Raw genomic sequence first — 24,185 nt, 5'->3', positions numbered from 1 at the left:
TTATGTGACTAAATAGTAATTTAATTCTGGCCAACATTACATATTTGGCCTGAATTACTAAGCTGAAAAACTAAGTTCAATATATTATATTAAACTAAACCTTTCAAAACAAAGAGTTTATTATATCCAGTAGTAACTGTACTCAATTATATTTAATCAGTTATGTAGCAGTCACAACAGCTGCTTCATTAATTTATACTAATTTAAATTTATTTACTAATAATTATAATCACAGACAATCCTAATATAACATAATTTTTTTATTATCTATTATGAACCTTAGTAAATTTTATTTTTTAGGTCTTTAATATATTTTTATAATAATAAATTGTAATACTTGCAATATTAATTTATTCTTTAACTGATTTTTTTTGCACTAATTCTAAAACTCTTAAAAACATTTTTTTTCTCATTGACAATAATGATTTTAATAGGTTCTCCAATATGTTTTATCTCTTTAATAAACCTATTCAACCATATATGCACTTCTAAACAGAATAGACTTTTCATAGATAGATAGTGTTCTTTCAACTTCCTTAAATACAAATTCACCAAATGAATTTAAATTATTATTATCTTCCCAATTCTTTATGGATTCAAAGTACTCATTCTTTCTTTTGACATCAAAACTAAGTACACTATATCCAGATTGCATGGAAAAAAGACAACACAAAAGTCTTACCATCCTTCCATTACCATCTTCAAATGGATGAATTCGAACAAATCTTGCATGAAAATTTACAATCATATCTAAGGGGTGATCATTAGTAGACTGTACCCATTTTATTAGTTGATCCATTAAGGTAGGTATTTCAAGAGGATGAGCTGTTAGTACTTTTCTTCTCTTGATTCTCACAAAACCTTCACGAAATTTTCCTCCTATATCAGGTCTGTTCAGCATAACGTACTTATGCATATTAAGAATATCTTCTATAATGAAATTATCACGAGGTTTGGTTACAATTTTTAGAAGTTCCTGATATGCATGTTGATGACCAATAGCATCTATTATATTTCCTGGTATAGCTTTTATAGGTTCATTTGATAAAAGAACAAGTTCGGTTTCCTGTAAACTAAGAGCTGATCCTTCAATAGCATTTGAAGAATAATTCAAATATATTCCAAGCTTATTGCTAACATTATTTACTATATCTTTGCTAAGAGGACAGTTTTTGTCTATCTTATTTTTCATAATATCTACTCTCTCTCTTAGCTCTTGTGATGATTTGAAGGTTACATCAAAAGCTTTAGATTCTCTTAAAAATATATTTCCACTACGAATATCTTCATCAGATATGCTTGAGTATAATTGTTTGATTCTATTGTCAACCCATTCTTTACAATCTTCATCATCAGCAAGTAATTCCATAAGTATTTCACCAGATCTGGCAACGTTTTTTTGTCTCTCCATCCTTACTTGCCGTCTTCTGGCCCATACGAAGATTGAAAGAACAGTAATAATACATGTAAATATAATCATCCTTCCAATAATTGAAAATCTAATGATGTTTAACTTTTAATGATCTATATAAAATTTCACAAGGTTGAGAGAATAAATCCAATAAATCTGACAATAATTAATAGTATTGAAGAAAGAAATTCAAACGTAATATTAAAAAGAAATTAAAAGAATTTGTAATATTAAAAGAATTAACAAATAAAAGAAATATGATATATGAGATTATTAAAAGAAAATGAGAATAAAATGTTTAAGACAAAATTATAAAAATGAGCAAAATGAGCAAAATTCGTATTAATAAAGAAATATGAGTTGGATTTATACTTAAAAAATTATGTATCATTTATATCATTTGAAGTAATTTATCATTTGAAGTCATTCAGGTTATTATTTTAATTTTTTAAAAACCTTTCCGAATTCATCATGATTAGTAATAAAATAGACTCTTGATCAGTGGCTTTGAAAAATTGATGTGATTAATATGATTAATTGTTAAAAAAGATGAATTACTGTTACGCAATTTTTCGGTCGTACGATTGACCGTATTTTATGGGACCAACTTAATGTATAATTTTGATTATGTGACTTGGACACAATCATTTCCAATTCTAATAAATATTGCTAGATGGTATTCATATTGTGTACTGTATATACCGTAAAACGCGTTTTTTACGCGTTTTTATTGATCTTCGTTTCTATTTATTTATTCCTTCAATTCTTCCGCTTTTGATTACCATGCTCAGCTTTTATTGACAAGATAATCTGGCACAGATTTTGAACAAAATTATTCTACCACGACCTAAAGAAATTTTCGGAGTAATTTTATGACACATGACACTATATGGAAAATAAAGAGGTACAACTATGCTGAAGTTTATCCAGTCCTTGGCGGTGAAGTTATGAGTCAGAGGGTATCCTAGTTATTTCTTGGTGGTCATCAGCCTCTTATTGTTTCAAGAAAAACATTATCAAGAATACATTGTTAATATGACACATCACACAAGATTAAAATTTAGAAATCGTGAAACTTTATTACTAATTTATAGATGCATACATAGTACATCTCTTTGCTTCAAAAATCTACAGCTAATTTATTTCAAATATTTGCAAACTACGTCACATCCTATATTCTTTTTTCATTTTATAAACAATATTTTCGAATATCCGTATCACTCAACAACACAGATCATGTGAAAAAATTATATTTTGCAAGAGGACTTTTCTGAGACGGATTTTACATCTATAATTATGGGTAGCGCAACAACTATTGCATATCAAAGAATTTTTCAATCAATTTTTGATCTTATACTTGAATTAACTAGGTCACCAATAGGGATGGTAATATCATGTTATATATATTTAGGGGTATATACCATTTATATATGTTATTTATAATTTTTAAGATTTAATAGCAAATTTAAAATGAAATTAAAGATTTTATTGGTTTTATTGATTATTTACATTTATTTATTCGTCATCATCTATTTCATCTTCTTCATCTGAACTTATCATAATAAAATCTTCTTCATCTATTTCATTTTGCGTATCTTGTTGATGAACTATTTTAGGTTTTTGTAATGTTTATAATATGAATAAGCTGATACTAGTTTGAAAACACGCTCATTAGTCAATCTATTTCTTTTAAGATTATGAATAAAACCAAAATGGGACCAATTTCTTTCAGCTGCAGCAGAAGAAGCGGGAATTGACATTAATTTACTTGCTATTGCACCTATAACTGGTCTTTCTGTTCGCAAAACTGCCCACCAAATATTAGGATCTCCAACTGCTTCATCAGACCATAAATGTTCACATTCAAATGGCCCTGATTTATTATGATATTGGAGTAATTCTTGAGTTAATTGTCCGCGAGATTCTGCATTAACAAGTTTAGATGTTTCTTCCAAAATATATGACATTGTGGTATGATTTTGTGGAAGAAATTGTCCGCGGTATCTAGGATCAAAATAATAAGCTAATGTAATGGCAGGATCATATAATTTATCCCATCATTTGGTAAATTCTTGGTATGCTTCATTTTTAACTGGAATATTACTTGCTAAAATATTCCTACCAAGAATCGAAAAACTTTATACCAGAAAAAAGCAGATTAGTAAATATAGATGCCAAAAATATTTTATTTTTATAATTAAATAATCATACCTGTGAAATACTGAAGATAAGTTCGGTTGATCATTTTCAAAAGTTTTATACATAACCGTAAAATGATTTAAAAATTCACATAATTGTTCAAAAAGTAGTTGTATCAACTAATTTAGAAGCAAGTGATTGTTCCAAAGATCTTTGAACTGGTTCTTCAAAAACGATAATCTAAATTATTTCATGAGTAATTATTAATTTGTACATTAAAATCTAAGCGTAAGTTGAAGTTTTTAAATACCTGTAAAGCTTTCATACTTTGTATAAATGAAGTCTAATTTCTTTTCCCAGTTTTTCTTTTTGTAGTCAAACCAGACATGCACTTTCTACATGATGATTTTTGAAAAATTTTACAATTTCTTTTACAGAAGTAATAATACTTGCACACCATGGTATTCCAATTATATTTTTTACTAGAAGATTAATATTATGCGCAAAGCATCCTATAATAGATAATTATTAAAAAAGGTTTTATATTTATGTAATTAAATTTACCAAAAATTAACTATATACTTACCTAAGAAAAAATATTTGGATATTTTGCTTTGAGTATATTATGTGCAGCTTTCATGTTTGATGCATTGTCCATTAGAACTGCAGCTACTTTATCAACTCCAACTTCATTAATTACAATATCAAACTGTTCTGCAATAAAAGTACCAGTATGACGCTTTTTTTTAGTTTTCATTGTTTTCCAAAATACTGGTTTGAGTTGTGATCATAAAATTAATAATTGGTTCATATCATGAATTAGTCTATCCATCACTTACAGACCAAGTTTGTTTTTTTAACATATTGATTAACATTTTCAGTTACATCTTTATAAGTGTTATTTAGTAAATCATTTGATAATTTATTATGGAATGGAAGTTCATAAACTGGTCTACTTTTTACAGAAAGCTATAAAATATTTATCTTTAACTAAAGAAAGAGGTAAATCACCAGCAAAGATTGCATATGCTAAATATTGATCAATTTTTTTTACTTTTCACTATTACATTTATCAGTATAATTATCAATATTTGTTTAAGTTTTTTACTTTTTATTTAATTGGTTATTTAATTTTTGAAGTAATTTATTTTATATATCTTGTATAAGCGGTTGTAACAATGGTAAAGGCAGTATTAGCCAGTGATTCAAATGACCTCAAATAACTCAAATGACTGGTCACATGTTATTTAGGTTATTTCAACATTAAATAACAAATGATCTAGTCATTTAAAAATTACATCATAATTCTGGTCAAAACTATTCATACAATTTTACTATTAAATTTTTACATGATATTATAATTCTGGCCAGCATCATTAACTTGGCCTGAATTATAAGGTATTAAAATATTTTAAATGACTCAAATGACAAATGATCCAAATGACTAGGTCATTCAAAGGTCATTTGGGGTCATCTTAAAATGGAAAAATGATTTAGTTATTTGCCATTATTAGGTAAAGATACAATAGTTGTATTATTAAAAAAAAATAATTCTGTTTTAACATATTCTGGTACATTTTTACAATATTCTAACAAATGTTTAATCATTTTTTGTAGTTGGCCATCTATAACAAAAGGAGGATTACAAAATTTACAAGTTGCAATATAATGTTATTTTCTATTTTTCTTTCTTTAGATGTATAAAAAAATTTTCAAATGGGATTTTTAAAATGTGGCATTTTGAAAAAAAAAATGCAAATTGGCAAATCGCATACATATATAGTTCTTATTGTTTCACATAATATAGTTACATATTAAGCTGAAAACAAATAAAATAATTCTGACCAATTTTATGAGATTAGTACTGGCTGACATTATTATTATATATTGTTATAAACTATTATATATTATTCTTTGGTATATAACATGGTATATATTGGAATGGTATATACCCTCCTATCCAGTATTGGGCAATTAGACAATTGGACGTTTTGGACATTTGTCCAAAACCTCAGTTCAAAACTCGTCCAAAACCAAAACCTTTTTTTCATTGCTATAGCTTTTGGACAGATCACATGACAAAAAATTTAATTTTGGCCAGAATTATGACTAATTTTGGCTAATTTTAATTCTAGTTCAATTATTAAATTACTTCAAAAATCTTTAAATATTAATTTTTAATATTATTTGATTTTACATTAATTTTTATCATTTAATTAATATTAAATATTTACTTTTTTAACATTTTAACATTATATTTTTATTTTATTTTTAGTTTCAGTTGATGAATATTAGAACTCTTGAGCAGTTTTAAACTGTCTAAAACTATATCCAAAACTATGTCCAAAACTGGTTTTAGACAGTCCAAAATTGTTCAATTAAAAAAACCAATTGGACAAGTCCAAAACCCAACACTGCTCTTATCCCTAGTCACCAATTCAATTTAAACATATTTATAAAACATTGGGAATGTATAATTGCAGACTTTAATTTTATACAAGCAAAAGGTTTTAGATTAGCATTAAATAAAATAGATTTAACAAAAAATGCTTGATTCATATTTTAAAGTCTTATCAAATACACTATAAAAGATAATATTATACAATTTATTTTATTTTTAAATAATATTTAGTAATTATTTATTATATTTTATTATAAAAAATTCAGGAAAAAAAATATGAAAAAGCAGTAGTAGATGAAATAAACGCACTTATTACAGCTAAGTCCAAAAATAAAATTGATTTATTATTTGATAAGATTTAAACAACTGAAGAAAATACATTTGGTTTGTAAATTTTTGTAGTTTTTAATATAATTTTATAATAATATTATTAATTAATTTTTTTTTATTAAATTGAATTTTATTTTATTGGCAAAAGTGGGTGATCAGATCTTTAAATAAGAATATGTTAAAGATAGATAATGAGATTTAGATAAATGTGTCTAACAGCACCAATACTGCAGAAGTTGCGCATGCACTAAGTAATTGTGGAGAAAAAATCTCAAATTAGTTATAGCAATTTTTCAGTATGTAGATATTTTTATTATAGCAAAAAAACAAATATAATAATATATTTTTTTTATTATTAACTAGCCGTTGAACCCGTTGCTCCACAACGTCAGATAAACATACATGTGATCGGTACGACGGTTAAATGTTATACGCGATTTTATACAGTCTTTCGGGTGCACAGGTATAAATTCGTAGTCTAAACATTACGGATACACAGGTATAAATTGTAGTCTAAACGTTACGGGAACACAGATATAAATATGTAATCTAAACGTGACTGTCACACAGGAAAACAATTATTATATAGTAAATTATAGAGAAAGAAAATTAAATAAGGAAAAATCTACTACTATTTATATTTATAAAAAATTTAATGTACCTAATTGGGAATGTAACAAAAGATTTATTGTTCATAACATTCAGTTTAAAAGTATTGTAAGCAGCTGAATACCAAGATTAGATCACGTAATAAAAGTCACATAATAGAAGTTACGTAATATAATGGAATGATAGTAAGTCACGTAATAATAGGTTACGTGATATGATGTAATATTTATGATGTAATATTTATGATGTAATGTTTATTGAATGATTAGAAAAGAAAAGAAAAGAAAATAATACATAAAAGATAGCACATAAAATAGCACATAAAATAGAAAGAAAATCAAATTTGTAAAAGTATAAATAGGGGTGGAATTCGAAGTGAATTCTGCAGTTCAGAGTAACTCAGTTTAGAATAACTCAAGTTCAGTGAAACTCAATAAAATATTAATTATTAAAAGTTATTTTGAATATACTTATGGTTCGCCTAAGTTTTAATTAATGTTTAATTCCAAAATATTAATCTAAGATGAAATAAATATATACTTTCGTAATAAGAATTATTGAAGATTTGAAGTTGAAATGAATATAAAATACTTTGTAGCAAGAGCTATTGAAGTTTGAAAATAATAATAAAAAGGATGAAATATGGAAAAATTTAGAGAAGTTGAATTTATTTTATATTTTTTGATGTTTTGTATTACTAACGTGATTTATTTTATGTGAATCAATAAAGTTGTTTGATGATTATATTATTTGTTGACTAAAATTGTTCGCTCAATCGTTTATTCATTTGATCGTCCATGAGAATGCCGATTTGACATGGCAACTTTTTATATTGATGAAAGAGGGAATCAGAGAATCTCAGCGTAAAGATAATGTTAAAATTAATAAATTATATATTTAATTTATTTAATTTGAATACATTTCTAAAATTTATTTAATTTATTTAATTTGATTTAATTTATACATTAGCAAATGCATAGTCTAAGAAAAAAATATAATTCCTGCAAAATGAAAATATGCAAACTCTAGTAAAAAGACTACAAAGGTTATTACAATTCATTCTGATTCTGATTCTGAGAATGATTGTAATGAAAATACTGAAAATAATAAAGAAAACATTCAAAATAATCTAAATTTCAAAGAACTTGAATATAGAGAAAAAGACCTTGTTATAAAGGAATGGAAAATTGCTTTAAGGGAATAGGAAGCTAAAGTTTGTTTAATGGAATTAGCAAATCTTAAAAAGAAGCATGATTTAGCTAAAAAATAATAATATTCATATATTACTATAAATTCTAAATAATTTAATAAATACAAAGTATAATTTGTAATATTGTCCTAAATTTTCAATTTTTTTACCATTTAAAAAAATTTAAAGAGATTTAAAATTAAAAAAAATTAACAGTTAAGAATAATAAAAAAAATAATTAAAATAAAAAAAAAATTTGTGTATTGAATAAATTTTAAAAAATTAGTTATTGCAAAATAATTAAATTATACAATACTTCTTTACTGAGTATAATAAAATAACAATATATCTTTCAAATGTTAATAATATACATACTATCACTCCTAACCCAACTATTATACAATATATCACATGACCCTCAGAATCATCATCCAACTCTTCATTATAACTAAATGTTCTTACAAATTTCTTGTGGGACATCTATAAATTAAAAGGGATGGTTAGCTTTTGCTAAGTACTCTACTTAAGAATTTCATCCCACCATCTGGTAGTGACGTGAGGCAGTATCCTTCTAAAGTATCAAGTTTCATAACGAAGCAGTTCGGATCTTCTTCCTATATATTAGTGTCGATATTTTCACCGTCCGTTCCTGAAAACTGCACAATAAAAGGTATAGCTACAAGTATCTGTTTGAAAGAACTTACAAAAACACAGCTTTAGGTTATTGTGTCCTTTCGCTGACATCTCTCCTGGACACACAAAGATTTGTTATCATCCAGAAATTCTGAAAACAGAGAAGGACGTTCACAGTAAAACTGTGGCCACGAAGTGCTTCCAGTTCTCTGAATCCAAAAGTCCTCAATGAGAACAAATCAATTGCATGAGTCAAAGTTGAGGAAGGTGCATAACTATTCCTCATTGTGGAACAGTAGACCTCAACACTGAGAAGACCTTATTCGTATCTCAGCCAGGTCCATCAGTTAACAGAGTTATCATAGATAGACCTGCCAGCTCACAAGGTTGCCATAACTTCCTTGATCATTGCATCCACTTGTTCACCTTCACCAGAAATGAGGGCAGGCAAAGCCCACTCTCTTAGCAGTTCAAACATACCTTTATGTGTCTAAAAGTCTAAAAGAGGTAAAGGAAAAGCTAATGGAACTGGTCCGCTGACTCCATCACAAAGTTCGAGGCAGAAGTTATTGGAAAAGGCCAGAGAAAAGAAAGGTCCGGAAGAGGGACGATGATTAGAAATAATGTGACGTTGCACCCAGTCATTCGAAGTCACATGATTTTGCGTAAAAAATTTTTTCTGATAAAAAATTGTTTTTCAGGTGCAACGAGTGCTACGAATGCTAAGGGTTTGTTGAATGGGTTCTTGGGATACTGGGCTGGACGACTCCTCCCAAACCAATGATGTTTAACCTTCCTAAAAATCATTAAAGTCTTTTTTAATATATTTGATCTTTTTAATAAAAATAATATAATATCAAGAAAATTGATGATAATATTTTTCACGAAATTATACCTTCTTTATTATACTAACAAGTGTACCAAAATAACAATAGAAAGTCTTGATTAATTTGACCAAATTTTTTTTATCGTATCATCACACCTTGGTACGTTTATTAGAGACTTTGCTGTAGGTCACGTAACTTTTAAGTTCGTGCCTCTAGGTATTTCTAAAATTAAAAATATATATATATATTTCCTTAGACAAACGGTGAAAAGGAAAGTTATAAAAATCGACTATGGGCTAGAGGAAGGGGAAGAGACAACAAAATAAAGCCGTGAACCTACAAAAGAGAAAGCCAAAACGTAGGTATCGGGAGAGGCGGGAGAGCCGTGGTCCTAGATAACAATAGTGGAAAAAGGTGAGAGAGAGAAGAGAAAGAAAGTGAGGATAGAGGGTTTTTATATTTACATCATAAAAATTTTTCCATAAAAGATGACTCATAATTATATTCGATTGTTACGCGTCGCGTATAATTATAATAGGAAATTTTATAATAGGAAAATTTTTAATAGGAAATTGTAACTGATCAAACTGATCAAAATCACAATTTGAGGTTCCGATTTCCGCAGTTTTAGATATAACTGATAACAATTAATATTTGGTATACATTGTACTCACTTTCTGTAGATCATTGCTCTTTTCCTCTTATAAACGGAAACAATATAGAAAAATATATTATTTTCAGAGGTCTATGAAAGGAGAGATGGGATTTTATTTTTTCATTATATCGATTGGTAGTTTGGACTAATGACGTAAAAGTAAGTTGAATTTTTCGTTTAATTTTTTATTTTATTTGCACGAGGAGGATAAAAGGACCTGGATATCACCTTTTTATATAATTCGTAGGATCAATTTTGGAATACGCTTTTTGGGGAAATAGAAAGAAAAAGGCTGAATAATACTCCTCCGGTCTGGCTTCAAAGACAATTGGACAACAAGGCAAGCTAATACTAACAGGGTAATAAAAATCTTCCGTTTATTCCGTTTTTTTTTTAAAAAAAAAATAATAATTTTTAGAATAAGAATTTTTTTAAAAAAAAGATTAAAAATAACACTTTTTTTTCATCCAGAAACTTTGGTTCTATTCGGAAAAATAAGCCTGTTTCATCCGCATTAAAAATAACTTCCCTATGAAAGGACAGGAGTAAAGGGTAACGTTTCATATTGTCATTGTTATAATTCATTGTTATTGATTATTGGTAATTAATGGATCTTATTAGTAGTCTTCTATTTTTCGATTTATTCGATCGTTTATCCTAAAATAAAAAAAGACTGGTTAAATTTATCATTGAAGGAGTATAAAATCAAACATTTTTGTTCCTTTTACTAAAAATAAATCATGTTTTATTATAATTATAAAATTAGTGATAATTTATTATTTAGCTTTATCTGGTTAAAGGGTGGGTTTACCAGCAAGATACTGTTTCTGAAATAATATATCTGAATATGGTGCTTTCCTTTTGCAAAGACGCAACCTCGGAAATAAGTAACTAATGGATAATAAATAAAACTTGAGTTATATTAATTTCTTCTTTATACCAGTATAAGAAATTCGTAATTGTCCGGAGCGTCTATTTATTGTACGGAACTAAATAAATTTGTAGTACTCGGTTTAACCCATGTATTTTTCCTTCTTTCCACCTACGTCACTATAAATTAGCCTCCCGCTTATTTCCTTTTATGTTTTGTATCACATTTTTTGTGACGCTTTATTTTTTTGTAACATTTATAATTATAAGCGACGGACCCTCAACGGTTTCCGCTTTCCTAGTTTATAAAACATAGAACAGAATAATTGCTTCGTTTTTAGATTGTCTTATCGTCCATTTTGTCCACCAAATACTTTGTGTAAGAATTATGCAAAAAAAATTACAAATTATTTTCCCAAAGATATAAAATGTATAACCAATCAAAATTTAGACGCCACAAATCACGTGAAAGATATTTTTTTTTTAAAAAAAAATTTATTAAAGTACTTTGAATTTCAAATCTTCTAACAATTACGGTTTAAATAATATTAAATTAAAGTGATATCGAATGATTTTCATACTTTCAAACTACTGTATAATAATAATTTATTAATTTAAAGAATGATCGACCAGTTTCAGCTGCAATTACAAATATCAAAAACTCCTTGATTTCATAATCCATATAATTTTTATAAATTATCGATTTTAATTGTTTTACAGATTAATTTCATCAATTTGTAATCATAATTATGTAAGCACTATATATTAAAATGTATCGGATTAATAACTATTCAAATTACGATATTTTTCAATTACTTTTATTTTTTTTTGTCGTAAAATAAACTGATATTAAATAATGAATTAACATGGTAACACATGATTCATTATGGAATAGAATAGATTACACAATTTTGGTACGTGAATACTTGGGTTTACTTTAATTTTCTTGGATTTTCTTGGATTTTCTTATTATTTACGTCATTTAAACGGTAAAACGCGTTTTCAAAAAATTGTGTAATGTGATTAATGTGAATGTAAGAACATTGTAATACTTAAAATGTTCTACCAATCAAATTAAAAATTGGCGTAAAATTTAATTGTTTTAATTAATCACAGCCTAAATTGAATTCATCACAAAAATGTAAGCGCCAAGAATATGCCATGAATACTTAAATTGTGATCATCATTTTTCACGTGAACGTTTAATTACCAAATTTCGTAAGAATCGAAAAAAAAAATATGTCATTTTTTTTTGTCTGTACCAAAATATCGATGATTTGAATTCATATTCGTAACCATTTATTTATTTAGGGTCGGAGTATTTTAAAAAGTTTTAATTTTTAAAAATTATCGGTTTTTTTTTTATTAACCTATCGGTTATTGCAATTTCATAATAATGATTGGATCGACAAATTTCCCTTAAATAACTAAAAATTACATGTTTTTAAAACCGGAAATAACTGCATGAATAATTTCCGCACGACGATACCATACTAAATCCAAATTAATAATAATTATTATTATTTCATCATTATCTTATCTCTTTCTCATTCATTTTATTTTCCTTTTAAAAGAATAAATGAATTTTTTTTTAAATATATAAATATAATGTGTCTCCAAAAAAATTTTTTTTTCAAAGTCATAAAAAAAATCATAATAATCCCATAAACTGATAATAATTTATTATTAAGATTATTTATTAATATTATTCTATAACAATCTTTGTTTTAAAAAAATAAAGTTTATACATTAATCTCTTTTAAATATCCAATAAATATTTATGCATATCTTTCGTTAAAATAATCATAATAATCATAATAATCATAATAATCATAATAATATTATTTTAATCAAACGAGAAAGCAAAATGATGATGATCTTATAATTACAACATTACTACTACATTTATACATTTACTTACTTTACCTGCACCTGATGACGATATGATGAAGTATTACATCAATTCAGTCAATTCAGAAAAAAATAATATAAATAATAAGAACTCAACCCTTCCCTATATTTCTTTTCTCGCTTTTTCGAAAGGTGATATTAAAAATAGTTTCTCTTACCGTAAAAAGAAACAAAAATCTGGACTTTTACAAATAATACAAATAATGGGTACTAATGATAATACCAATAATAATACTACGGATAATAATAAAAATGTAACTTTGGATCAATCTTTGAATGGTTACACTTCGGGTTTAATTTCTTGGGATACTCCACCATCTAAAATTAATAAAGATAATTCTATAATAGAAAAACGAATATTAACAATGAATCGTTTAAAGAAAAATAGACTTTCATGTATGAATTTTATAAAAGATGATGGAACGGTTATAACTGGTTACGCTATGGCTCATCCAAAACGAAATAAAGATTTTCATGGTTATTTTAAAGAAATCCCTAAAAATGAACATTTAGTAAATAATTTTAGTTGTGCTTTACAAAAAGAGAAGATTTTATCTCATGGAATGATGTTTGTTTCTTTATATAATATTTGTTTTCATTCTAATATCCTTGGTTGGGTTACCAATGTGAGTGGTTTTAATTTTATTTTATTTATTTCTTTATTATTTTTTTTTTACTGTAATTTTGTGGGAATATCTTTATTTTTTAGATTGTGATCCCGTTCTCGGAAATAAAAGAAATTGAAAAAAAGATGACCGCATATGTAATCCCAAATGCCATTCAAATAACGACTAAAGATTCAAAGGTAAATAACGAAACGAATTTCTTTACCTCGACGTTCTTATATTATCTCACGTGACTTGATTCTTTCTTTTTTTAGTATTTCTTTGCATCGTTTCTCTCACGTGACACCGTATATGAACTTTTAATGAAAATAAAAAATTACTCAAATTCAACTAATGAATGTTGTGATTCTGATCCTGATCCTGTTAACGGTAATGGTAATAGTAATAGTACTTGTACTGAAACAGACAAAAAATGTAAGATCATGATTATGATTCACTATCACTATCAGAGACTATTAAACTAATTATTCTTTTATCCTATACAAATTAGATGTTAAACGGGAGACAATTTGTGATTGTTTAAAAAATAATCAACATTATGATCGTGTAATAATTGATACTAAATTTAAAGGAACTATTGAAAAAATTTATAACTTGTTGTATACGAATGGATTTATCCCTGAGTTTTTAAAAGAGAATAATGAAAGTACGTATTTAAAGGTTACGTTCTAAAAGAAAGAAAAATTCGCAAGAATTTTTCTTCCTTTTATACAATGATTGTTAACAGGTACAAGGTTAGATTTTAACCAATTTATTTTATTTAGGCATAAATATGGGTGAATGGACTAAAGATGATGAAGGGAAATTAGTCAGACAGTCTACTTATATAAAACGGTTAAACAAAACTCCTGGTAAGTATATAATCTTTTAATTTTATTTTATGATTTTCAAAACAAATAATCTTAATATATCTACTACCCATTCGTATAGGTATAAAAGCTGCAAAATGTTATTCAAAAGATGAAATTTTGCATCAAGATTTTGACAAGTAAATATCTCAAAAATCTATTATTTTTTTTTTAAAAAAAAAATTTTTTGGATTGTTGGATTTTAATTTTTTTATTTAATTTAATAGTTATGTGACGGTAGTGACATCTACAAGTACACCTGATGTACCTTCTGGTGGTACATTCGTAATAAAAACAAGGACGTGTATAATGTGGGCTGATTTAAATATAACCAGAGTTATAGTAACTTTTAATGTTGAATTTACAGCAAATTCATTACTTAAATGTAAGTAAATTCTTATAACTACTTGATTAAAAATATTTAAATATTTAAATAATCATTTTCTTTTTGTTTAGCTGTGATTGAGAAAAAATCTTTAGAAGGACAAGTAGAATTTTATAAAGAATTAGAAACAGCTATACGCAAATACATTTCACAAAATCTTGCAGAATTTGATTCTGAAACGGCATCATTACTTGAAACTGAAGAAGACGAAGAAAGTAAAGAGGATAAAGGTCAAGAAATGAAAGAGAAAGAAGAAAAAACAAGAAGATTAAAAGAAGATAAAAATACAAAGATATTTAAAATGTCAAGTATTGAAATTCTTGTAATAATAGTACTTATATTAACGTTAATATTTAATGTATATGTTTTGACCAGTATAAGAAGTGTTAATGAATTCATTGAAGGTCAATCAGGTAATAAAGGAGTTCAAATTAAATTTGATAAAGATTATCCTTTAAATAAATTGTTGGATGAGTTAAAAAGACGACGAATATTTTCTATTTCAGACGATAACTTTATGGATGAAAGAATCGGGGGAAATTTATAAATTTATTTCATGTAAATAAATTTACAGTATAATTGTATATAATCGCATTTTATTCTAAATAAAACCAGTGATTTTCATATTGTATTTTTGAAGTTCATATATATAAAAATGACAGATTATTTTCTTTCTAAACTCTGACGTTCGTAACTCAGCCGTTCGTAACTTTAACGGTCATATTACTTTGACTGTCATATAATTAATTAATTATAAACGTAATATATATATAATAAATGTAATATATAGATAAACGTAATATATCAGATATAGTTAAACGTAATATATAATAAATGTAAAATATAATAGTTAAACGTAATATATAATAATTGTAATATATAATAGTTAAACGTAATATATAATAATTGTAATATATAATAGTTAAACGTAATATATTATATATGTTGCAAAATTTTAAACATAACTGATAAACGTTGATCGTAATGCATGTACAGTATATGTAGTATATGTAAACATAATAAACGTAATATACGCTAAAAGGCAAAAAAATTATCTTTTTGATCCTGTACGACATCCTTTTTTGACCCTCCTATATGTAATACAGTATATACGGGCCAAAAAAATAACACGAGGAGGGTTCAAAAAAGTAATTTTTGCCGCTAAAAGAGCCTAATAAACGTAATATATACATAATAAACGTAATATATGTTAAAAATAATACTGTATATACACATTATCTTATGATGCAATACAATTAATATTTTAATAAGATATACTTACCCAAGTGATTGATTTTCATTTGAAAATAAATTAATTCGTAAATCAACCTGCAAAAACTTCATATATAATTTCAATACGTTCCACCAATATAAAGTACATAAAATAAATAATTGATAATAAGATTTCTGTAAAAAAATATTACATATATATATATATTTTTTTGAATTAAAGCCTTCGGGAATCTTAAAATGGTTGGATATATCAAGAACTTTGTATTGTTTTATTCCGGTAATTTTTATTATATATATATATTATTATATAACAATATATTGTAAAATTTTAAAATTTTTATATTAACTCCTTATGAAATTTATATATATATACATATATATAATATATATTATTATATAATAATATATTATAAAATTTTGCATTAACTCCTCATGAAAATTCCGAATTCTAACAAAGAATTAAACGAACGTGATGAACGTGATGATCGATCGGCTAATAAAATCATTTTTGGTTTCTTTCAATAATATTAACTTCAATTTGAACGATCCGGATGTATAATAATTATTAAGCAAACAAATATTGATAGAAAATCAAGAATATCAAATAAATCATTGTTTCGTATTTAAAACGTTTACTAATCGATATCGATATAAAAGATTATAATATATAAGTAGTGTAAGTAGCATAAGAGTAGAATAAAGTAACATAAAGTATATGTAATAAGTAGCAAAAGTAGTTCTTTTTTTCGGATATTATTTATATAGAAAAATATTACATGTATAAAATAATTGTGTTTAGTTTTTACCAACTGCCGGAAGTAAATCAAATATTAATAAAAATGCGATTAATATGGTATTCATAATCCGATTTATCACATGATTATAATTTGATTGATATGATTGGATAATAAATATAATAAATCTAATAATATTTAAAATCCTATAAAAATGACGGGGGATTATTAATTATTACTGTATTCAATTTCTTGTAAAAAAAAAAAATGTTTCCTTCAAAACTTTCTAATTTACCCCTTGAATGTTTACAAAGAATATTTCATGAATTTGAAGAAAATTCATTATATTCTTGTTGTCTTGTAAATCGTACATGGTGTCAAATAGCAATTCCTCTTTTATGGCGTTCTCCTTTTCATTTTATTCGTAAAGATGATTCAGAATCTTTTATTGCATCAATTATACCTAATATACCTTATAATTCTCCTGCACCTTCTAATTCATCATTATCATTTAATTCATCAAAAGTTTTAATTCAAACATATTTAAGATGTCTACCAAATTCAATTAAAAATTTATTAATTGAAAATGGATTAAATATTCCTAAATCTATAATAAATACAAAATCACCACTTTTTCGTTATGAAACTTATATTAAATCAATTAGTTATTCAAAAATTTATAATATAATAACTGAATGGTTTGAAGTTGAAATTGATGATTTAAAAGATATTAATGAAAGGGAAGGTTTAGAATATTTAGTTACAGAAAAATTGATTCGTTTATTTATTTCATCATCAAATTCAATATTAAACCTTTCATTAACTGATGATGATGAAATTCCTTCTTTACCTCCTATATCATTATTTCCAAATTCCGAAAATTCTTTACGTAATCTTGTAAAATTAACTTGTATAGGAAATTATCAATATAATATGAAAGATTTACTTATTTCTTTAATAGAAATTTCTAGAAATATTAAAGAAATTATAATTGGTGGACTTTCAACTTCAGTAGAAATTAAATTATTTGGTAAATTAATTAAATCTCAAAAATCTTTAAAATCAATTGAAATACTTGGAAATGGTCCTATAAATTTACAAATGATCACTTTTGATATATTAAATCCTTTATATACACAAAAAAATACTTTGGAAAATATTAAATTTTTAAATTGTGATTTTGAGGAATGTACTTATTTATATCCTATAATCTTTTTACCTATGTTAAAAAGTATAGAATTTGAAAAATGTAGAAATTTGGTTTTACAAGATTTAAATTCTATTAATAATTTGAAAAATTTTATACCAAAATTACAAATTTTTAAATCTCGTGAATGTTATATTCCTCCTTTAACAATTGAAACTGTTATACGTAATTCTTATCAAAGTTTAAGTGTAATTGAATTAAGTCGTAAATTATCTAAAGATGAATCAAAAATTTTATTATATAATATTTCCCCTTATTGTAAAGGTTTAAAAGTTTTAGATATAAAAATTTTTCAAGATGATATTGAAGGTTTTTTAAATTTATTAAAATATTGTGAAAATTTAAAAGAATTAACAATATTTGGTGATAATATTTATGCTGAAGATTTATTACCTTTAATTTCAAAAAATTTATCTACAAATAATTTAAAAAAATTATGTTTTATAGGTAATTGGATTTTTTCTAATAATAATAATTTTATTAGTTTAATTAATTTTCTTCAAAATTTTAAATTTAATTTACCAAAAATTTTAACTTTTCAATCAAATAATTTTATTAATAATAATCATTTAAATAGTATTATTAATTGGATTATTATTAATGAATTTGAAATTAATAATTTTGAAAAATTGGAACTTATTTATTGTGAAAAATGTGAAAAATTAAAATTATCTCAAGATTTATTATTACAACAAAGAACGAAAAATTTTGTTATTGAAATTTTGTAGTTTTAGTATAGGTAATAATATATATATATATATATATTTATATTTTTTATTTATTTATTTAATTTATTATTTATTATTTATTATTTATTATTATTTATTATTATTATTTTCTTCTTATCTTAATTTAATTTAATTGTAATATAATTGTAATAATCCGTATATATTTTATCACTTAATTTTGGTCGTTAATTTTGGCCGTAAATAAATTAGTAAATAAAAGTAAAATTATTAGCAAATACAAGTCATCATAGGATTGACATTGACACTGACAATTTTAGTTTCAAAGGATCAACGCTTATCGAAATCCGTTGCTTTAGGTCCAAAGATCCAACACGTGAATACTTTCCTCCACAGTAAATCTGTAAATGATTTTTTTATCGACGCGATCGTTTCCAGTATAGTTTCACGTTCAATGCTGATCTTTAACTCTGGTCAAACCTGTCGGGAAATTGTCCTATCGGGAAACGGTCCATAAGCGATATTATTGGGTAGGGGAGTTGAAATATCACCGAACTGCGAAGCAGTTCGGATGATATTTTAACCCCCCTACCTAATAACTGTGTTATTATGCAGACGTCCAAGATCATGTTCCATGTCTAAAACATCACTAACATCACTCCCACTGTTAAATAATAAGTTTTATCAAAATAATATTTGCATTTTTTACATTCCGATTGATTTGTAATTCCAAAAATAATATTTGTTGTTAAACAAATATCTACATCCAATAAAAAATACGAAACAATTCTCACAATACTTTTTAACTGCAAAACATTAACAACGAGATCTAGTTTCCCACCATGGTAAATCTTGTCCATTTGTGAATAGATATACGTATTATTATCAGTATCTTTGATCATAAAAAGCCACTTGTGTGTATTGAATACAATTTTTATCTGTCCAATTAAATGGAACAAAAAAATCGTGTACGGGACTAGATTTTAATTTTGGTAACATATTTATAATTTTATATACTTACTCTGTATCCGACCTACTCGGTATCCGGACTTTTCGCCGAAGTCCATTTCACCGAAACCCATTTCGCCGTAGCCATTTCACTGAAGGGATATTTCGCCGAAAGGACGTTTCGCCGAAATACCATTTCACCGAAACCTCATTTCTCCGAATTCCATTTCGCCGAAAAATTATTTATTCTATTTGGTTATTTTATTGTTTTTATACTAAATATATAGAGAAATGTTTTCTAAAAAAATTTTTAGCTGATTTTTATCGTTGTTTATAATATATTAATAGTCTTTTTTTTACTTACTTTTTCGTGAAAAATGTTTTCAGGAAAATAAAGTTATTTATTTATTTCTTAACAATTAATATCAGTTACTTGAATGTTAAAGTGATGATATCCCGGAAAAAAAAATCCAAAAATAATTTTTTATATTCATTGCGCGATGAATATTTTTTAATAAAATGTTAACTGCTACTATTTTCGGCAAAATATCCATTGGCGAAATGGACGATTCGGCGAAATGTATTCGATAAAATGCACTTTCGGCGAAACGTTCCTTCGGTGAAATATCCCTTCGGTGAAATGACTTCGAAATGTACCGTAACCTACTTATTCCATGTTATTAAAACCGTAAATTCCCTATAAAAAAATTAGATACGTTTTTGATAAGGTTTTTATACAATTTTTTTTCCTTAGGTACATCTGAGCGGATCTATATCACTTGGTGTAAGAGTATAAATTAATAAAACTTTGCTTTTTAATAAAAATTTTCTCTTTATTTACATAATCACTTCATAATAAGGTAGAATCAAAGTTTTATCAATCTTATATAAACCTGAATTATAAAATATTCGTATTTTCCTAATAATAGTTATTACATCTGATATTTCTCAATGTTCTTTGATTTATGAAATATATTTAATAATTAAGATTTATTGTTATAAAAGAAAATCACGCGTAATCGTGTAATTGAATCGGAATCCGGGGTTTTTGCCGTATGAAATATTCATAAATCTCTTACACAGTGTTCGATGGTCAACGAAACAATTATTCTGTTTATGTTTTGTCATATTTTTTAATAAATTACGGATTTCTTAAACTGAATTAATCTGATATAAATATAACTTACTGCAAAGTCATTTCTCGATGTTTATCAACGTATCGGTCATAATAATGTCCTTTTCAAAAGCACTATACAATAAGCATCACTTTTGGATATTACAAATATGTATATATTATTTCAGCAACAGTATCTCGCTGGTAAATTCTAGCTACAAGCCCTTTAACCATGAACAGAGATAAAGCTGAATAATAAAATAATTATTTTACTTTATTACTATTTTATATAATACGCAAATATAATAAAACATGATTTATTTTTTTTAAGTAAAAAGAGTGAGGTTGCTTGAACGATCTCTTTTTATACTCCTTCAACGATAAATTTAATCAGTCTTTGTCTACCTTTTCTTCATCTCTACTCTTCCCCTCTCTTTACTCTTCCCTGTCCTTTTCATGGAGAAGATATTTATAACGCGGATGAAACAGGTTTATTTTTCCAAATGGAGTCATTGTACTGTAGGGACAAAAACAAGTAAGTTATTTTTTAAAAGAATTCTTATTCTAAAAAATTTTTTAAAAAAGGATTTTTCGTTAATTGTTTTGAAAAACATGAAAAACACTAAAAAATTTTTTAAACCTTTTTAAAAACATTCATTAATCCTTTTTAAAAAATGATTTTTTAACCTTTATTGATCTAAAAATATTCGTTACTGCAAATTCTTGTAAAAAACATTCATATAAACGTTCGATAATATTTTTTAAAAAACATTTTATTAAATCTTTAATAAAAAATAAAAATTTATCATTATTTTTTAATTTAGAAACAAAACCGTCTCTCAATCCTTTGTAATTTGTCGTGTTTACGCGATCGTTGAGCTTCCAGTTAGGGATGACACGTAATTTAAAACAAGATGTTTTAAAACAATTTAAATCAGTTTTTTATTGTTTTAAACCGTTTTTTTTTTTTTGTTTTAAAACATTGATCGGATTATTGCGTACTTGACCTTTTTGTATTTTTAAGCAACCTTTTTTTAAAATTATTCTCGTAGAAGACTATCATCAGAAGACGTCCGTAAGCCCCTTTTTGAGTTTGCAATAAAAATTTAAGCACTTTATTATATAATATATTTTTAGAGTATAGTCGGACTGACCTTGTTGGGAATTTATTTTGTAATAGCTTAGTGATACTACTATTCGTTAAATTATTACATAGTAAAGGCTAGTAAAGTGCTTAATGTTTTAAAACACGTTTAAAACGTGTTTTAAAACGACAAAATTGTTTTAAAACATGTTTTTTGTCATCTCTACTTCCAGTATCATTTCACGTTCAATGCTGATCCATGTGCAATATTCAATAAACGTTACACTGAATTTGCAGATCCAGTAGTTTTTTATTTATACTATTCAGATACCATTTTTAATAACGAAAGAACCGAAAGAACAAGCAAATGTGAGTTTCCTTCCTTTTTTTTTATAAAAAAAAATTTTCCAAAAATAAAAAAAATCTTCTTCAACTTACATATTATAAATTAATTATACAAATAGTTTATAATTTTGCCAATTCCTGAACGAAGTATGCCTCGTTGTCTTATATAGATATAAGCATTTGCGTTAGTTATTTCATCTGCGCATTCTAAAGTGAAAATAATATAAATTTTTTGCAATTTTAGTTCAATTTTCTTTTTTTACAATTTTTTCATAAACCATATAATAACATGCTAGCAATGAAAAATTCAATACATATGCTCTATGCATTAATATTATATAAAATTTAAAGTTAATAGCTACTTTTGTCCAGGTAGTGTATTTTAGAATAAAATAAATTTGATAAAGTATCAAGAAATTATTGATGAAAAAAAAAATTTTTTTCATTATTGTTGGTTTAAAATATCAAGGGCATTAAAGAGTTTAACCGAATAACTAATAAATGTTGCTTAAAACAAGTATATAATAATAAATAATAGTTGCCTTATTCGAATGCCAGGGGTGATTATAGACATGGAGGAACCGTTTGTTATCGGGTAATCTTTCTCGATTTTCGTCCTCTGTGTCTGATTGCTTGACGGAATGGCAGCCGTTATCTTGAAGAATAGATAAAGGTTTACAGTTTTTTAAAGCATCTCATTTCATCAGGAAACACTTTGCCGAAACGCCGAAGTTGCAATAATATGTGATCGCGTTGGCGATTCTTGTCCAGATGTTGCTATGATCACGTATGCTGTGATCCTCGAAATAGTTATGATATATTCATCAAATCTTTCTTTGGTGTGTGCTCTAGTTTCAAGTTTATTCCCGTGGAATTCCTTATTACTTCTAATTTTCATTAATATCAACAATTCAAAGTCTTCGAGTGACATATCAATACTTCCTAAAACATCTCTCAACTGTGAAATACATTCTTTCTTCTCTAACTTTCATGTAAACAGCATATTATACATAAGACCATACAATTGCCTTTTTCACCGCTTTTTTGTAATACAAAATCCAGTCTTTGATATCCATTTAGTGCATTACTATTTTCCAGAGGACCCCTCACAAAGTTACATGGGTCTATGGCAGTGTTTGGTTTTAGACAGATTCTTAGGATTTGATAAAGTTTTGGTTGATTTATTCCACGAATTTTCTTGAAAAATATAATCACTTCTGACCTTATCACAACATTCATTTTGAATACCCCAGGAAGTAGTTTTTCTGTTATTGCTGTTATTCCAACCGCTATCTTTATCATAATCTTTAATGTTGGTACTGGTTCCATTATGATATTCCGATGTAGATGACAGCCAATTTTTGGACAAACTTCCCAACACTGTGACAGTCTATGGTCCATTTCTTTGACTGTTTTATTATCAACTTTTTGTTGTGAATACAGTACATGTAAGTGAATTCTATAAAATATTTTGTTATTCTAAGATCAGGCATATGTATTTTATCCGGAACAGTGACTTCATATATATTAAAATCTTTAAATTTTCATGGGATTTTTTAATATAATTTTGTAAAATAAAATTAGTGATGTTTACCAGTCACTATAAATGGTGAACCATGGTAAATTTTATCTCCATCATTTTTTGCAGATCATCGTATCAATTTCTGGGTGACATAATTTTGGTCTCAAAAATATTTACATCTAAACTAAATAGATTCATTCGTTTATGTTACTCGTATAACATTTCTGTTCTAGAAACTCTTACTTTTTTAAGGTATAAGTTTGTAAAAGTATCATATAGAAGTATCAACTCTGTAAAAGAACTACTGAGATCCCTTCTTGATTTAATTTAGTTGTGTGTTTGAAATCTTTTATTTGACTTGAAAAAAAGGTTGGGTAGGGCTCTTAGTCTTCTTAGCAGCAATAATCTTCATTACAGTGCAGAAGAACTCATTCTTTTTCTCTTCTTTTTATAAATTCTGGCTCCTTGGTGTCTTAAG

The 24,185-nt window shown here is 25.9% G+C and overlaps 5 protein-coding genes across 5 annotated transcripts; 2 read left to right on the top strand and 3 right to left on the bottom strand.

Moving 5' to 3' along the window:
- Positions 1-466: 466 nt before the first annotated feature.
- OCT59_022167 (uncharacterized protein) lies at positions 467-1,411 on the bottom strand (the record flags this gene model as incomplete). Its single annotated transcript, XM_025314220.2, has 1 exon — positions 467-1,411. The coding sequence occupies one exon, from the start codon at positions 1,409-1,411 to the stop codon at positions 467-469; it is 945 nt and encodes a 314-aa protein (XP_025185612.2).
- Positions 1,412-2,061: 650 nt separating this feature from the next.
- OCT59_022166 (uncharacterized protein) lies at positions 2,062-3,675 on the bottom strand (the record flags this gene model as incomplete). Its single annotated transcript, XM_066144649.1, has 4 exons — positions 2,062-3,018; positions 3,180-3,434; positions 3,516-3,547; positions 3,623-3,675. 4 exons carry the CDS (start codon positions 3,673-3,675, stop codon positions 2,927-2,929), a joined length of 432 nt encoding a protein of 143 aa, XP_066006091.1. The 3' UTR covers positions 2,062-2,926.
- A 9,503-nt stretch (positions 3,676-13,178) lies between these two features.
- On the top strand, positions 13,179-15,381 carry OCT59_022165 (uncharacterized protein; the record flags this gene model as incomplete). The annotated part of the gene is made up of 9 exons (XM_066144648.1): positions 13,179-13,601; positions 13,685-13,780; positions 13,856-14,015; positions 14,092-14,247; positions 14,366-14,452; positions 14,532-14,589; positions 14,677-14,834; positions 14,906-15,247; positions 15,341-15,381. 9 exons carry the CDS (start codon positions 13,179-13,181, stop codon positions 15,379-15,381), a joined length of 1,521 nt encoding a protein of 506 aa, XP_066006090.1.
- A 1,687-nt stretch (positions 15,382-17,068) lies between these two features.
- On the top strand, positions 17,069-18,736 carry OCT59_022164 (uncharacterized protein; the record flags this gene model as incomplete). Its single annotated transcript, XM_025329438.2, has 1 exon — positions 17,069-18,736. The coding sequence occupies one exon, from the start codon at positions 17,069-17,071 to the stop codon at positions 18,734-18,736; it is 1,668 nt and encodes a 555-aa protein (XP_025185610.2).
- Positions 18,737-22,374: 3,638 nt separating this feature from the next.
- On the bottom strand, positions 22,375-23,514 carry OCT59_022163 (uncharacterized protein; the record flags this gene model as incomplete). The annotated part of the gene is made up of 4 exons (XM_066144647.1): positions 22,375-22,392; positions 22,728-22,840; positions 22,900-23,166; positions 23,223-23,514. The coding sequence occupies 4 exons, from the start codon at positions 23,512-23,514 to the stop codon at positions 22,375-22,377; spliced, it is 690 nt and encodes a 229-aa protein (XP_066006089.1).
- Between the last annotated feature and the right edge of the window lie 671 nt (positions 23,515-24,185).

The sequence above is a fragment of the Rhizophagus irregularis genome, chromosome 31, assembly GCF_026210795.1.
Source record: "Rhizophagus irregularis chromosome 31, complete sequence".
Lineage (NCBI taxonomy): Eukaryota > Fungi > Glomeromycota > Glomeromycetes > Glomerales > Glomeraceae > Rhizophagus > Rhizophagus irregularis.
This window is presented reverse-complemented; position numbering and strand designations above follow the sequence as displayed.